Raw genomic sequence first — 12,879 nt, 5'->3', positions numbered from 1 at the left:
AAAATAAAATATAAGGTGCAGTGAACAGATGAGGTGCAGAACAGTGTAAAAACATATGAAGTGCGTAGAGACTGTATGTTATGACCAGAGTTTTAGCTGTTATTATACAGTGTGATGGCATGTGGCAGGAAAGATTTCCTGTATCTGTCCAAAATCTGTATCTGTAAACAAAATGTCATACAGTTTGTTTGTATGTGGCGGACCCTGCCACCTTTCTAGCTTCAACAGTGTTTCACAAGTGAATAAACAAGCTGTTCTCGAAGGAAATTAAGGTCCCAGTTTGTTTATATGTGGCGGACCCTGCCACCTTAATTTCCTTCGAGAACAGCTTGTTTATTCACTTGTGAAACACTGTTGAAGCTAGAAAGGTGGCAGGGTCCGCCACAGGGTCCGCCACATCTGGGACCTTAATTTCCTTCGAGAACAGCTTGTTTATTCACTTGTGAAACAGTTTGTATTATTTACGGAAGAGGATTAGGACCACATGTGACATTTAAAAAAAAAAAAAAATGTCACATGTGGCCCTAATCCTCTTCCGTAGTATTATTACTTCATTAATATTGTAAATGTTACATTTGTGAGTTTGAATGTCGTCTCTAAAACTACACAACGCTCCTTTAAATCAACCCTAAGTGTTGCATCGGTGAAGTCGCGCTGTACCTTTAAGAGAAACGTAGCAGTGACGTAGGGCGCGGAGGGCGTGGTCGACTTGTGAAATGTCAGGGAGGAATGGCGCTCGGCGCGGTATTTTGAACAATCGCCTTTTGCTTTCCTCGCTTTATCTGGAAACGTTGCCCGGCGTAAATATCTCGGGGTAAGCAGCGCTGCGTGTCGGGCCGTGCTGGGCTCCGCTACAACCGCATTCAGCAGGAAGCCGCACACTTAAAAAAAAAAGTGTTCAGTGTTGAGAATGTTGTGCTAGCTAGCTTGGGTTAGCAGCCTCAGCAAGTTTGCTAGTACAGTTGTCCTGCCCGCTGGGCTGGCTTGATGTGGCTGATGATGATGATGATGGTGATGATGATAACGATGGTTAAGCACTGGGGACAGGATAGCCCCCCGGACCTGATCATTTACAGCACTCTTTGTTCTGAGATAAAGTTTGGTGTGTGCTAACAGACATTCATTTTATCGTGTGAGCCATCTGCTAAGTGAAGTTAAACTGCGTCCGCAAAATGAAAAGTAAAAGCTAGGTTAAGTTAGCTGAGCACCGAGACGTAACGTCGCGGAGTTGTTTCGGTGGGATGGAAAAGCGACTTCTGCATTAAAACTGTTCCCACTCAGTCACGTTATACTGTTAAACATGATAGTTAGCCTCTGCTGTTAGCTGCTCCACCGAGACCCTGCTGCTGCATCTGACGTGCTCTCTGGGTTAGAGACGGATCCTGTGTGTGTGCATCTTGACTGGGTTAAAATAGAAATTCAACTGAAATGTGTAATTTATAACTGGTTGGGCCCGGCTAACTTGACTTACAGCCACACGCACCGCAGGCTACACACGCCCCTCAGGTAAATCTATTGGGTGCTGTAGTTTATTAAGTGCATTGTCTGGCTTGAACTGTTGTAATCCAGATGGACGTCTCAAGTGACAGGAGGGGTTGTTGAAAGCTAGCATTGTTTACGTTGAGTGCGCTAAAAGAGTTTGTGTGACGGCAGCACACAGTGACCCGCGAGTCTCATCCTCGGCTCTCGTGTAGCTGCAGTGTTTTTTGCGGCTAAGTGTTTTAGCTCAGTGTAAATAAGAGCAAAATGCAGCCCCTCATTCTCATGTAGCTCCGCGTTAGCCGGGGCAAGCTAACAGAGTTGATGACGAGGTAAAAATGGCGGATCTTTCGAAATCCAACCCCGGCCTGAAATAGTAACGCAGCCAGCGAGCAGCTCGTCGCTTTTCTCTCTGTCTTTGCTCCCACAGGGGACACTTCTTCACTTCTGGGATGGTTTTGGTGGGGTTTTGGTTACAGGAATGAGTGCAGCTTCAGCACGGTTTAATGTGAGGACGTGTGCACAGTCACAGCAGTGTGTGTGTGTGTGTGTGTGTGTGTTTGGGGTGGGAAGGGTTCATATGTGTGGATTAATGTTGAGCAGAGAGCTGCGGGACAAAGATCCGCCTGAGATGATCGCTGCGGCCTAGCTAACCCACCATCAGCTGTCAGGCTGTGTCAGGGCTCCGCCGTGACTCACACACAGGACACCCCTCCATTGATAAAACCTCACGACGCTACTGAAAACTAATTCACAGGCAGAAAGTTATAAAACCGGGCACTTTTTGCAGTGAGCGCGGCTAACTCGTTAGCTTGAACTGCCTTGATGGTTTGTTTATTTTTCCTGCAAAGCCTTTTGCATGCAGACTGCAGTGTCTCACTGTTTATCAAGTATGTAAAGCATTATAACATTAATTAATGGTATATATATATATTTATTTGCAATTGTATGCAACACCTATGTGAAAAGTAATCAACATATTCTCTGGATATACCCTGAGATATATTGCATGCATCAGGCACCATGATGCATTTCCTGCAGTAATTATAATAATGATAATCTTTATTTGTTTGTTTATTTCATTTTTCTTTTATTTATGAGAAACCTCTTGCTGCTAATCTCCTGAATATCACAAAGTAATCTGTTCTGTAAAATGAATGACAAGTCATTCAAATGGAATAAGGATTCTGACTATTTCCTCAGGGATGACCATGTGAGATTTCCCAATTAAATGTGTTTTTATATAGCTCGTTTAAAAACAGAGTTTACAAAGTACTTTGACAAACAAGCGAAAGCAGGAAACTGATGAAGACAGTATTACAGTATAAACAGTCAGCAAACACAAGAAAGCCGAGTCTGAGGTGAGTTAAGACGAGAAGCAACAGAAAAAGACGAGGAATAAAAGGGATGAAACAGGCAAAATCACAGAAAAAGAAAGAGGGGGTGGAAAGTATTGCAAAAAAGAGATAAATAAAAGAATAAAATCATCCAAGGAGAAGAAGAGGAATCTTAAAATGTTTAATCATCTATCTTTGCTTACTCCATCTTAGCCTTTCCCTCAGTTCAATTTTTTAAAGCACAAAAATGTGAAATTATCGGTCATCTTACCGACCACGAGAATCAGGTAATAACCAGTTAACGGTACCGGCACCATTTCTATCTTCTTTCCCATCTCCAGTACGGCTAGATGAACCAATAAAGTCGCGTTTTGTCCTCTGTTGTTGGAGAAGAAACAGCCGGAGGCCTGTAATACAAAATCAGTTGAACATATCCAGGATATTTTCCGTTATCTGGCTTCACTGACGCTAACGAATAACGCTTAGCGGTCACACGAAAGTGGTTTCGACTTGATAAGTCAGCCCAGGTTTCCATATCAAACCATGAGCACGTTGGCATGAAAGGGGAGATGTTTGTGGCATCTGACCAATCACAAACACGGACAACTCAACTGGCAGCAGAGCGGAATATTTTATAAAAAACAGTAAACTATTAGACAGATAGTGAAAGAAGTTAAACACATAATTCAGGCGTACCCCGTTAAGTTTCCTAGCCCCTGGTTTTCTTTGCAAAGGTGGTACAAATTATAATACAGCTTGGAAATGCTAGAGGAGACAAGTTGTCTGTTTCCACTTTTAAATAATTACAAATACAAAAGGAAATGTTTCTTAAAAGCTTGCAGTCTGTTGAACTTGAATTTATATGTTGAGTTGAAAAATGTGACACATTTTTCTGTGTTCTTTGGGGATTAACAGAGAGCTGAGAGTTTGCCAGCATGGATGTGGTGTCACCAGAGCTCAACAGCCTTCTTCCTGATGAGATCATGGATACTGAGGCCATAGAGGATATCCCTCACTCCCAACCCGACGGCACTGCGGTTCAGTCCGAGCCCAGCGATGACACATCGGTCCCGATGGAAACGGATACACCCATGGCTTCAGAGAACTTGAGCCTCTGTTCGGATGCCAGTTCTACAGAACGCACTCAGACTGTGACCACCTCCATCGCCACGGACTCCACGTTCACCATCAGCTCCATGAGTCAGCTTCCTATCTCCATATCCACATCGTCCCCTCTTCTTACCGTCAAACCATCCATGGCTACTTCCATAGCCACCACCAAAACTACAGACAGTGTGACTGGGACTGTCTCTACGAGTGGGCTGCAGAAGCTCACGGCTCCGTTCACCATCTCTCCCGCCAACCACCAGATCATTCTCAACAAGGTGGCTTCATCTCAAGCCACAGAGGCAGCAAAGTCTGCAGGTTCTCAACCGCAGGTCATCAAGCAGGAAGGACAAAAACTTTTGGTCACAGCCATAGGAAAGTCGGGGCAGCCTATAGTGCTGCAGTTGCCCCACACAGGCAGCAAGCCTGGTGTTTCACAGACTTCAGGAGACATCAAATCTCCTGCGCCACAGTTTAAAGTGGTGACGATCGGTGGGAGGTCGGAGCTGAAGCCTGTGGTGGGAACTGCAGGGAACCAGTTGACCACATTACAGGCCCAGCAGCTGAAGACTGTACAGGTAACAGAGATTGTATTGTGTCATTGCAATATTTAAACAAACAGATGTTATTTGACAATATAATATAGTAGGTGGAAGATCATTAGCCACTGGGAGTGAACAATTTACTGAAATATGATTGAAATTGCAATAAGACCAAGTGCAATATCCAAATTGTAAAGTAGATTCTGTATAAATGAAGCATTGTGGTGCTACAGAGACGACCCGGCCTTCAAATCAGCTTCTTCATACGCAAGACAACATGTTGGTTTAACTAAAACTTTCTGTGAAAATGAAATGCAAAAATGAACACACCCACTAAAAGTGTGACTCATGTCGCGAACGCAATATGATTTTTTTCAGAATATCATCACCCCTATTTGCCACAAATTAGTGTTAAAGGAACAGTTCACCCAAATATGAGAATGCAGTCATCATCTCCTCCCTCCATGCTGATGGAAAGTCAGGTGAAGTCTCGTAGCCCACAAAACATTTCTGGAGCTTCACAGCAAAACAGAGTTGCAGCATTCTGCTAAACACCTGAAGCAGCTGGAGGACTGTCTGAAGTGGGTGCACGAGCTCGACTGCACATCGAGGATGTGAATAACGTCATGACTTTAAGGAGGAATCTAGATCAGATATAACTAATTTTCCAGTGTCACTGAGCCTGTTTCTGTTGTATTTGTGCCCTTAAGGACCAGCCAGTCAGTGTCGGCCAGTAGCAGGTTCAACCTTGTGTTTTGAATTTTGAAGATGAAACAACAGACAGTCAGGTAAAAGACTGCAAGTGAAGTGAGGTTATTTGCTCTAATGCTGTCGAAAAAAGAGATGGACAGTTGAGGGCCGACTTGTTTTAATGGATATTTTGTCAGAATAAAATCAAAGGTAATACATTAAATAAATTAATGTTAATATAAGGCTGCAACTAATGATTATACCTTCATTGTTGAGTAATCTGTTTATGACTTTCTTGATTAATCGAATAGTTTGGTATAGAAAATGGTGAAAAATCTAAATTAAGATGACGTTCTCAAATTGTGTTGTCCACAACCCAAATATATTCAGTTAACTGTCATAGAGGAAGAAAAAAAATCACATTTAAGAAGCTGGAGTCGGAGAACTCTTTCCTGTTTTGTCTTTAAAGATTACTCAAACCTATTAACCGATTATCATAATAGTTGACAACTAATCGATTAATCAATGCTGCTCTACTTTCTATCCAAATTAAAGTACTTTTTGGGCAGATGAACTAGTGATGCACAGATCCACACAGGTGATGCTGCAGATCATGTATTTTTCAGATGTGACTGGTAAACGAAATACTTTTTCTTAGTCACTGAAGTCTAATCATTAAAATCAGTGTGAATAAACAGATTTTAAATCAACAAGTTGAGATGAAAACACAACAAAAGAAACTAAAATAAACCAGCAGCAGTAATTCAAGATTAAAGACTCTTTATGAATTAAAAATGTTAAGATCTTAAAGTTATGATTGTTTGAGCTGAATACAGATCATTCTTCCTGAATATCTCCACAGATTTCTAAGAAAACACCAACATCCTCGGCAGCACCGATCAAGTTTATCATCACAAAAACTGTTAACAGCAAAGGTCCCCAGACCTCAGTGTCTCCTGTTATTGCAGGTAAGTTCATTATTTATTTAAGTGTTCAGATGTCTCCTGTGTTCTGTTTCTGTTGTAACGAAGCCACATTTTCTTAAATCTTGTGTCATGTGTTCATAGGACGGGTCCTGACACAGAGTACTGCAGTGATGCCCCCGAGGACCATCACTCTCTCAGAGCCCCACAACACCAGTATACAAAGTATCCCCGGCAAAAAGATCGCCATTTCACCCCTTAAGACTCCCAGCAAGGTGCGGCTACACCCGACTCCTCATTTACAAAATAATGGATCCCTTTCCTCTTTTTACGTATCGTTTTTTGGTGTCGGGTTCCCCCACTTGTTTTTGGTTTATTTCAGTTTTGAAAGGCTGCAGGTTGTTCACCCCCATATCAACTGTTTTTCCTCTTACCTGCAGTGCTATTTATCCATCGAGATTGTTTTGTTGTGAGTTGCAGAGATATCGGCTGTGGAGGTGTCTGCCTTCTCTCCAGTATAATGGAACTAGATGGTGCCCAGCTTGCGGTGCTCAAAGCACCAAGAAAATCAATTTGATAAAATCAACAGCAATGTCTCCTTCCAGAAATCATGATTCGGTTACTCAAGATAATCCACAGAGCTTGTGGAGTAAAACTGTGAGTAAAACTGCCCAGGAGGAAGAGTTTATCTACTCCTGGATGAGAGGCTCGTGCTCTTGAAAGCGTGGGGTGTAAATATTAATGGCATCCATCTTGGCTGAGCTTTAATGTTAGCTAACTTAGTTAGCTCGCCTCTCGTCCATGAGTAGATAAACAAAAGAAAATGGTTCCTACATGAAACTGCTCACAACAAGGTGTGCAACTAACACCAAAAACATCTAGATGGATAAATGTCAAACATTAATGTCTGAGAATATATACGAGATATCTTTCAGGTCAGCAGTCACATTGATACGACTGCTCTCTCCTTGTTCGTCCCTGTCAGGTGACTGTGGTTTCTGTGGCCTCCCCGACCTCCAACGCCTCTCAGAAGTCAGTGACGCTGCCTGTTAATGTAGCACTCGGCCAGCAGATCCTCGCAGTCCAGCAGTCCACATCTGCATCTCCAGTCAAGGCCACCAGCCAGAGCACAGCGCAGGTAAGAGTGTGAACATGGGTCTGGTCTCATGAAGTACCGAGTGCTCGGTAGTCACAGGGTCTCCAGTTTCTATTTCTGTCATTTGGACTCTGAGCTCCATCCCCTGTTGAATCTGAACATTTTCAGAATCTAAAACCAGTCCAGTCTGTGGCTGTGGGAGGAGTCAGCGCCTCCCAGTTCAAGACCATCATCCCACTGGCCACCCAGCCCAACGTGCAGCAGATTCAGGTTCCAGGCAGCAGGTTCCACTACGTCCGCCTCGTCACGGCAACGACAGCCAGCAGCACGGGACAGCCCAGTGGTCCCAGCACCAGCTCCATACAGACAGGTGACTCACACACAGACCTTTCAATGGTTTCTGGTAACACACTTTATTTAACAAAAGCACAGTGGAAGCTCTTATGTGGCAGCTTATGATACTCAATGTCCCACAGCTAAACCCATGGTGGTGAGTACAGGAGCAGTCAGGATGTCTGTCCCCATCGTCCCGGCGCAGACCATCAAACAGGTAACTCCTCATTCAAACAGAGCTTTATTTAAAATATCTCTAGAGCTGTGTTCATGGATCTTGTTCCATGCAGGTGGCACCGAAGCCCTTGACGTCAGCAACGGTAGTAACCACCACTCAGACCCAGCAACGCCTCATCATGCCTGCCACTCCACTACCCCAGATCCAGCCCAACTTCACCAACCTCCCTCCCGGCACCGTCCTGGCTCCAGCTCCAGGAGGAGGGAACGTGGGCTATGCAGTCGTGCCAGCACAATACGTCACACAGGTTAGTGGTGTTGGTGAGTTTTTTTTCATTCACAGCTCTTTGATATTCATGTGTTTTTATTTATTTTCTGTCATGTTATCTGCCTCTGCAGCTCCAGCAGCCTCCGTTCGTGACCCTCTCCAGCAGCCCCAGTTTCCCAGCGTCCACTGGTGTCCAGACTCAGGCCAGATTACCACTGAACGGGTGAGGAGGGACATGAAGACTGTTCTAACTACATCATTTATCTTCAGTTTAAACTGGAGAAGAAAATTTGCGTTGATATTGACTTTTTGAACTCAAATAGAAAATGGTAAAACTATCTTGCCTAATTGAAAAAAAACCTGGTATTATATATATATTTTGGGGCTGTACGGGACAGAGATGTGGCCTCGAGTTGATGTGAGTCCCTGTTTTGTTGGACTTTGATGTCGTGAATTGATTTGACTTGAGACATGATGGCTCGACTGTTACTACAACAATTACTACTAACTACTCAGTTACTAGTGAACAGGCAACCCGATAAACTCGTAAACAAAAGATGCACAAAGCCTTCGCTTGATTATTTAGATGATATCATGTGTCATTATCAACAAAATATCAATATTTCATTTTTAATACCTCGTCAGTTTGATGATATTTCTGCACCCCTAGAATATTTTTTAATTGAGAAGAACTTCCAAATTAAAAGTTAAAGTTAAAAGTTCCATGTTTATACTTTTTAAAACTACCTCTGTTTTCTTAACGGTACTAACTGATATTGAATTGATTGATTGGTTGAATGTGCTTTGCTTTCATTATAATCAACGTTGTTCGTTGGCTCACAGCGTGTCGACGGCAGAAACAACTTCAAGACCGAGGAAACCTTGCAACTGCACCAAGTCACAGTGTCTCAAACTGTGAGTACGACTGAGGTTTAGTTTTGTGTGTCCACTGATCTAGGCTAACTCATTCTGATTCTGTCAGTTTTATTAAATGGAGCTCTATTTTTCTTCCTCAGATACTGTGACTGCTTTGCAAATGGAGAGTTCTGCAATAATTGTAACTGCAATAACTGCTTCAATAACCTGGAGCATGAAACTGAACGTCTCAAAGCTATAAAGGTGAGCTGGAGGTGTTTGTGTTGTTGGACTGAGTCGCTTCCTCTCTCAGACAGATGGATTTAGGTGAAACTGTGTTTTTCCTCAGACGTGTCTGGACCGGAACCCAGAGGCCTTCAAACCTAAAATCGGTAAAGGCAAAGAGGGCGAGTCAGACCGCCGACACAGCAAAGGCTGCAACTGCAAACGATCGGGCTGCCTGAAGAACTACTGCGAGTGCTACGAGGTGGGCTGTAATGTAACTTCGTCTCTTCCACCTCATACTGACTGATTTGACTGTCGTTTTTACATTTCATTGTTTCCTTTGTTTCACCTCGAAGGCGAAGATCATGTGCTCGTCCATTTGTAAGTGCATCGGCTGTAAGAACTTCGAGGAGAGCCCGGAGAGGAAGACGCTGATGCACCTGGCCGACGCAGCAGAAGTCCGAGTGCAGCAGCAGACTGCAGCAAAGACCAAGCTGTCGTCACAGATCTCAGACCTGCTCATGCGGACGACGCCTGTTATCTCAAGTGGAGGCGGGAGGTACGGTACCACTTCTCTCTACAACACCAAGAAGTTACAGGAGATCAGTGGTGTAAAAAGTATTCTTATCCTTTACTCAAGGGTCATTCCATGACAACTCACCCAAAATCCAGACCTCTTCCCAGTTCACGTCATGGATTTTGTAAAAAGAAATTCATGTTACACTTCATGGGACCTTACCAAATCCTATAGCTGCACTCACAAGCTAAATGTCAGTGTTTCTTCTGTGTATGTGTGTATCCTCAGCCTCGCTAATTGTTTAATTCTCACTTGATTGGGATGAAATTTGTCCTGAACATCCAAGAAACGGTGAGGAAACTTGGCAACATGTATTCATTTAAATAGCTGTTGCTGAATGTTTACATTAATCAAATGAATAACAGGAAGTCATTCACTCTCATGTTCTAAAATTATCATCTCCACTAGTTTTCACTTTCCTGCAACCAAACTTTGGTTCTTCGTAGTTATAATGTATTTCTATCTAGAAGTTATTTTGTCCTGCAGAAAAAAAGTGGTTTAAGTGGTTTTATTTCATCTGTAGATATTTGTCCTGTTGACTTCAAGGTTTTCTGTCTGTCTGATACATATTGAGCCTGTTTTTAATCAGGTTCAGGACATTTTCATGTTGCATACTAGCTGATGTTATCTAGTTCTGTGTGTCTGAACAAAATCTTAGTCTTAGTTCTTTAGCTCAATACACACATATTTCACAGTTTGAAACTCTAAATTAATTTCTGACATGAAACTTAAAAAAATATCTTTTCCAGTCTGTCTTGTGACAGTTGGCTTCTTCTTCTAGGATGTTCCTGTTGAGCAGGGCTCCATGATCTCACCAAACTGGCTGATACTATCGTCCATTGGCACAGCCCTAGTGGATAGGGAGAATCATGAAACCGCTAATAGTTACACCCCTAATACGTACATATATAAAGTTGTATACAAAGATCCCTTTTGTTCATCCCTGGCACATTCTTCAGGACAACGTTAGCCCTGGTGTTAAATGACTTACTCAGCTCCTCTGCCAACATTTAACAATGGCTGTTGACATGGAGGATGTTGTTTTCTCTCACTGAGCTCTTGTTTTTTCATCTCCCCACAGGCTGCCGTACACGTTCGTAACGAAGGAGGTGCTTGAAGCGACGTGCGAGTGTCTGCTGGAACAGGCCAAGAAGGCAGAACAGACTCATCAGCCTCAGGTGGAGGCAGAGAGGTTGATCCTGGAGGAGTTCGGACACTGCCTCATGAGGATAATCAGCTCCGCGGGGAAAGCCAAAGCAGACTGTGCCTCCATCAACTGCTAGGCTGCGGCACTGTGGCTCTCCTCGCACTCTAACCCGGCCCGGCTGTGGGGGCTGAGATGTATGGATTACTGTGCTCTCTGTCTCGGACCCCCGTGGTTTCTCTCCTGCAGGGAAACGGGTTGTCTCCCTCATCAAATGGCCTGAAAGTAGATTCCCCTGCCCGGGGCACGCTACGGCCAGCTGGAATAATAAACATGGAACAGGCGTTTGCACTGTTCCCCGACTCAAACTGAAGGACAAATGGACAGAGCAGACTGCCTCTGATAGACCTTCGTAAACTGCTTCACACTTGTTTGGCCGGCTGTGATGGACAGAAGTGACTCTGAGCGAGTTGGTGCTGAACAGGAATGAAGTTGTTTCTTCACTTTATTTTCCCTGCGAGGCCCCGATCAGATCTGTTTTTCCCCCTCAAACCTTTGTTCTTCCATTTTACTCTGTTTCCTTTTATTCTTTCCCTTTTTAAAGGTTTTCGAAAAAGAAATGCCTGTAATTTTTATGTAATCATTTGTGCTGACAGTAGACGAACAGAACATGTATCTTTTGATATTTATTTTGACAAGTATTTGTAATCGTTGTGAGCGCTAATATGGTGTGGCTTATAGTGCTGCAGAATGTTAATTATTAATCACGGCTAGGCTAAATTGTTTCTATGAAAATGAATTATCCTAAAGGCAAGATGAACACACACACAATGCATTATACACACACACACACACAGCACTGGTCAGAATAGTTGGGACGTGGCTAGATTGGCGGAGGTACACAATTCTTCTGGTGCTGTTCTGTTTTATTAGTCACATGCTTACTGTACATTAAAAAAACATTGAGACTTAAATGACTCGTTAAATGTTGTTTCCTAACGAGAGGCGAGCAGCTGAAAGAAAGAATCATGTGTCTTTTTTTTTTATTGTTTATTGTCAAAACCTTCAACTTCATGAATGTAACATTGCAGAGAGGAAGAGAGAACCAGAGTCTCTGAGTGCTGAGTTCACTGACACACATCTATGGCATTTACCCATCGCTGGCTAACATTAGCTTATGGCTAATATACAGTAATCTGGCTGTTTGGGTGGATAAACACTGCGTGAGTAACCCGAATAATTCCACATGTTCCTGCAGTCAAACTCGCTTCACTGGTGGTGAACGCACCATGAAAACAACCATCGCTGCAGGTGAAAATCTACCAGACGTGACTCAGGCACAAATGTTTAAATGTGTAAGTCCTTCACAAAGAAACTAGTCCAGCAGCTTTGAACACCTGACGGGGAGGGTCTCACTTTTCACGTCACGTTATAATCTGCTCACATATGGACAAAATGAAAGTGATAAATAAATGTGGTGTGCTGTAGCTCAGGAGGTAGAGCGGGTCGTCTAGTAATCGGAAGGTCACTGGTTCGAATCCCGGCCCCCCTCAGCTACCTTAAGCAAGATACTGAACCCCAAATTGCTCCTGATGAGCAGTTGGCGCCTTGCATGGCAGCCTCCGCCATCAGTGTATGAATGTGTGTGTGAATGGGTGAATGTGCCAAGTATTGTAAAGCGCTTTGAGCTGTCAGTAGACTGGAAAAGCGCTATAGAAATGCAAGACCATTTACCAGGACCATTTAAATTGTTACACAGAGCCCCTTTCATTTCAGTGCCGTTCGCTGACTTCCCTATTCTGGAAGTGGGATAATTTAATAACACAACTCGACAAATGTCCAGTTGTTTTAACTCATTTTAATGTAGAATTACTACATATTATATCTTTTAAATAACACGTTATGTTCATATAGATTATATACTTACATTTAAAAAAAAACTTTCAATGATCCATGCCTATTATGGCTATTTAAAAATAATAATAATTTCCACTTGCTATCTGGGAGAAGACAAATCTATGCGCATGCTCAGTCAGAGTGAGTGTACCGCCCAGGCAGCAGGTGGCGGCAGCGCGCTGCAGGACGAACGTGTCAATAAACCAGAAGAAGAAGAAAACGACGCCATG

The 12,879-nt window shown here is 43.2% G+C and overlaps 1 protein-coding gene across 3 annotated transcripts; it reads left to right on the top strand.

Annotated features, from left to right (window-relative positions):
• Window positions 1–700: 700 nt before the first annotated feature.
• lin54 (lin-54 DREAM MuvB core complex component) lies at window positions 701–11,727 on the top strand. Of its 3 annotated transcripts, none has more exons than XM_073478627.1 (14): window positions 701–814; window positions 3,732–4,501; window positions 6,018–6,123; window positions 6,223–6,353; window positions 7,064–7,216; window positions 7,343–7,544; window positions 7,651–7,724; window positions 7,798–7,992; window positions 8,084–8,175; window positions 8,796–8,867; window positions 8,969–9,071; window positions 9,157–9,294; window positions 9,389–9,591; window positions 10,691–11,727. In XM_073478627.1, the coding sequence occupies exons 2-14, from the start codon at window positions 3,752–3,754 to the stop codon at window positions 10,890–10,892; spliced, it is 2,421 nt and encodes an 806-aa protein (XP_073334728.1). In that variant the 5' UTR covers window positions 701–814; window positions 3,732–3,751; the 3' UTR covers window positions 10,893–11,727. The 3 variants fall into 3 exon arrangements, with proteins under 3 accessions (XP_073334728.1, XP_073334730.1, XP_073334729.1); XM_073478629.1 differs by lacking the exon at window positions 701–814 and adding an exon at window positions 1,461–1,506 and having other exon boundaries at window positions 10,691–10,975; XM_073478628.1 differs by lacking the exon at window positions 701–814 and adding an exon at window positions 2,093–2,369.
• Window positions 11,728–12,879: the final 1,152 nt, after the last annotated feature.

This window comes from Pagrus major, chromosome 12 (genome assembly GCF_040436345.1).
Source record: "Pagrus major chromosome 12, Pma_NU_1.0".
In the NCBI taxonomy this organism is placed as follows: Eukaryota; Metazoa; Chordata; class Actinopteri; order Spariformes; family Sparidae; genus Pagrus; species Pagrus major.
This window is presented reverse-complemented; position numbering and strand designations above follow the sequence as displayed.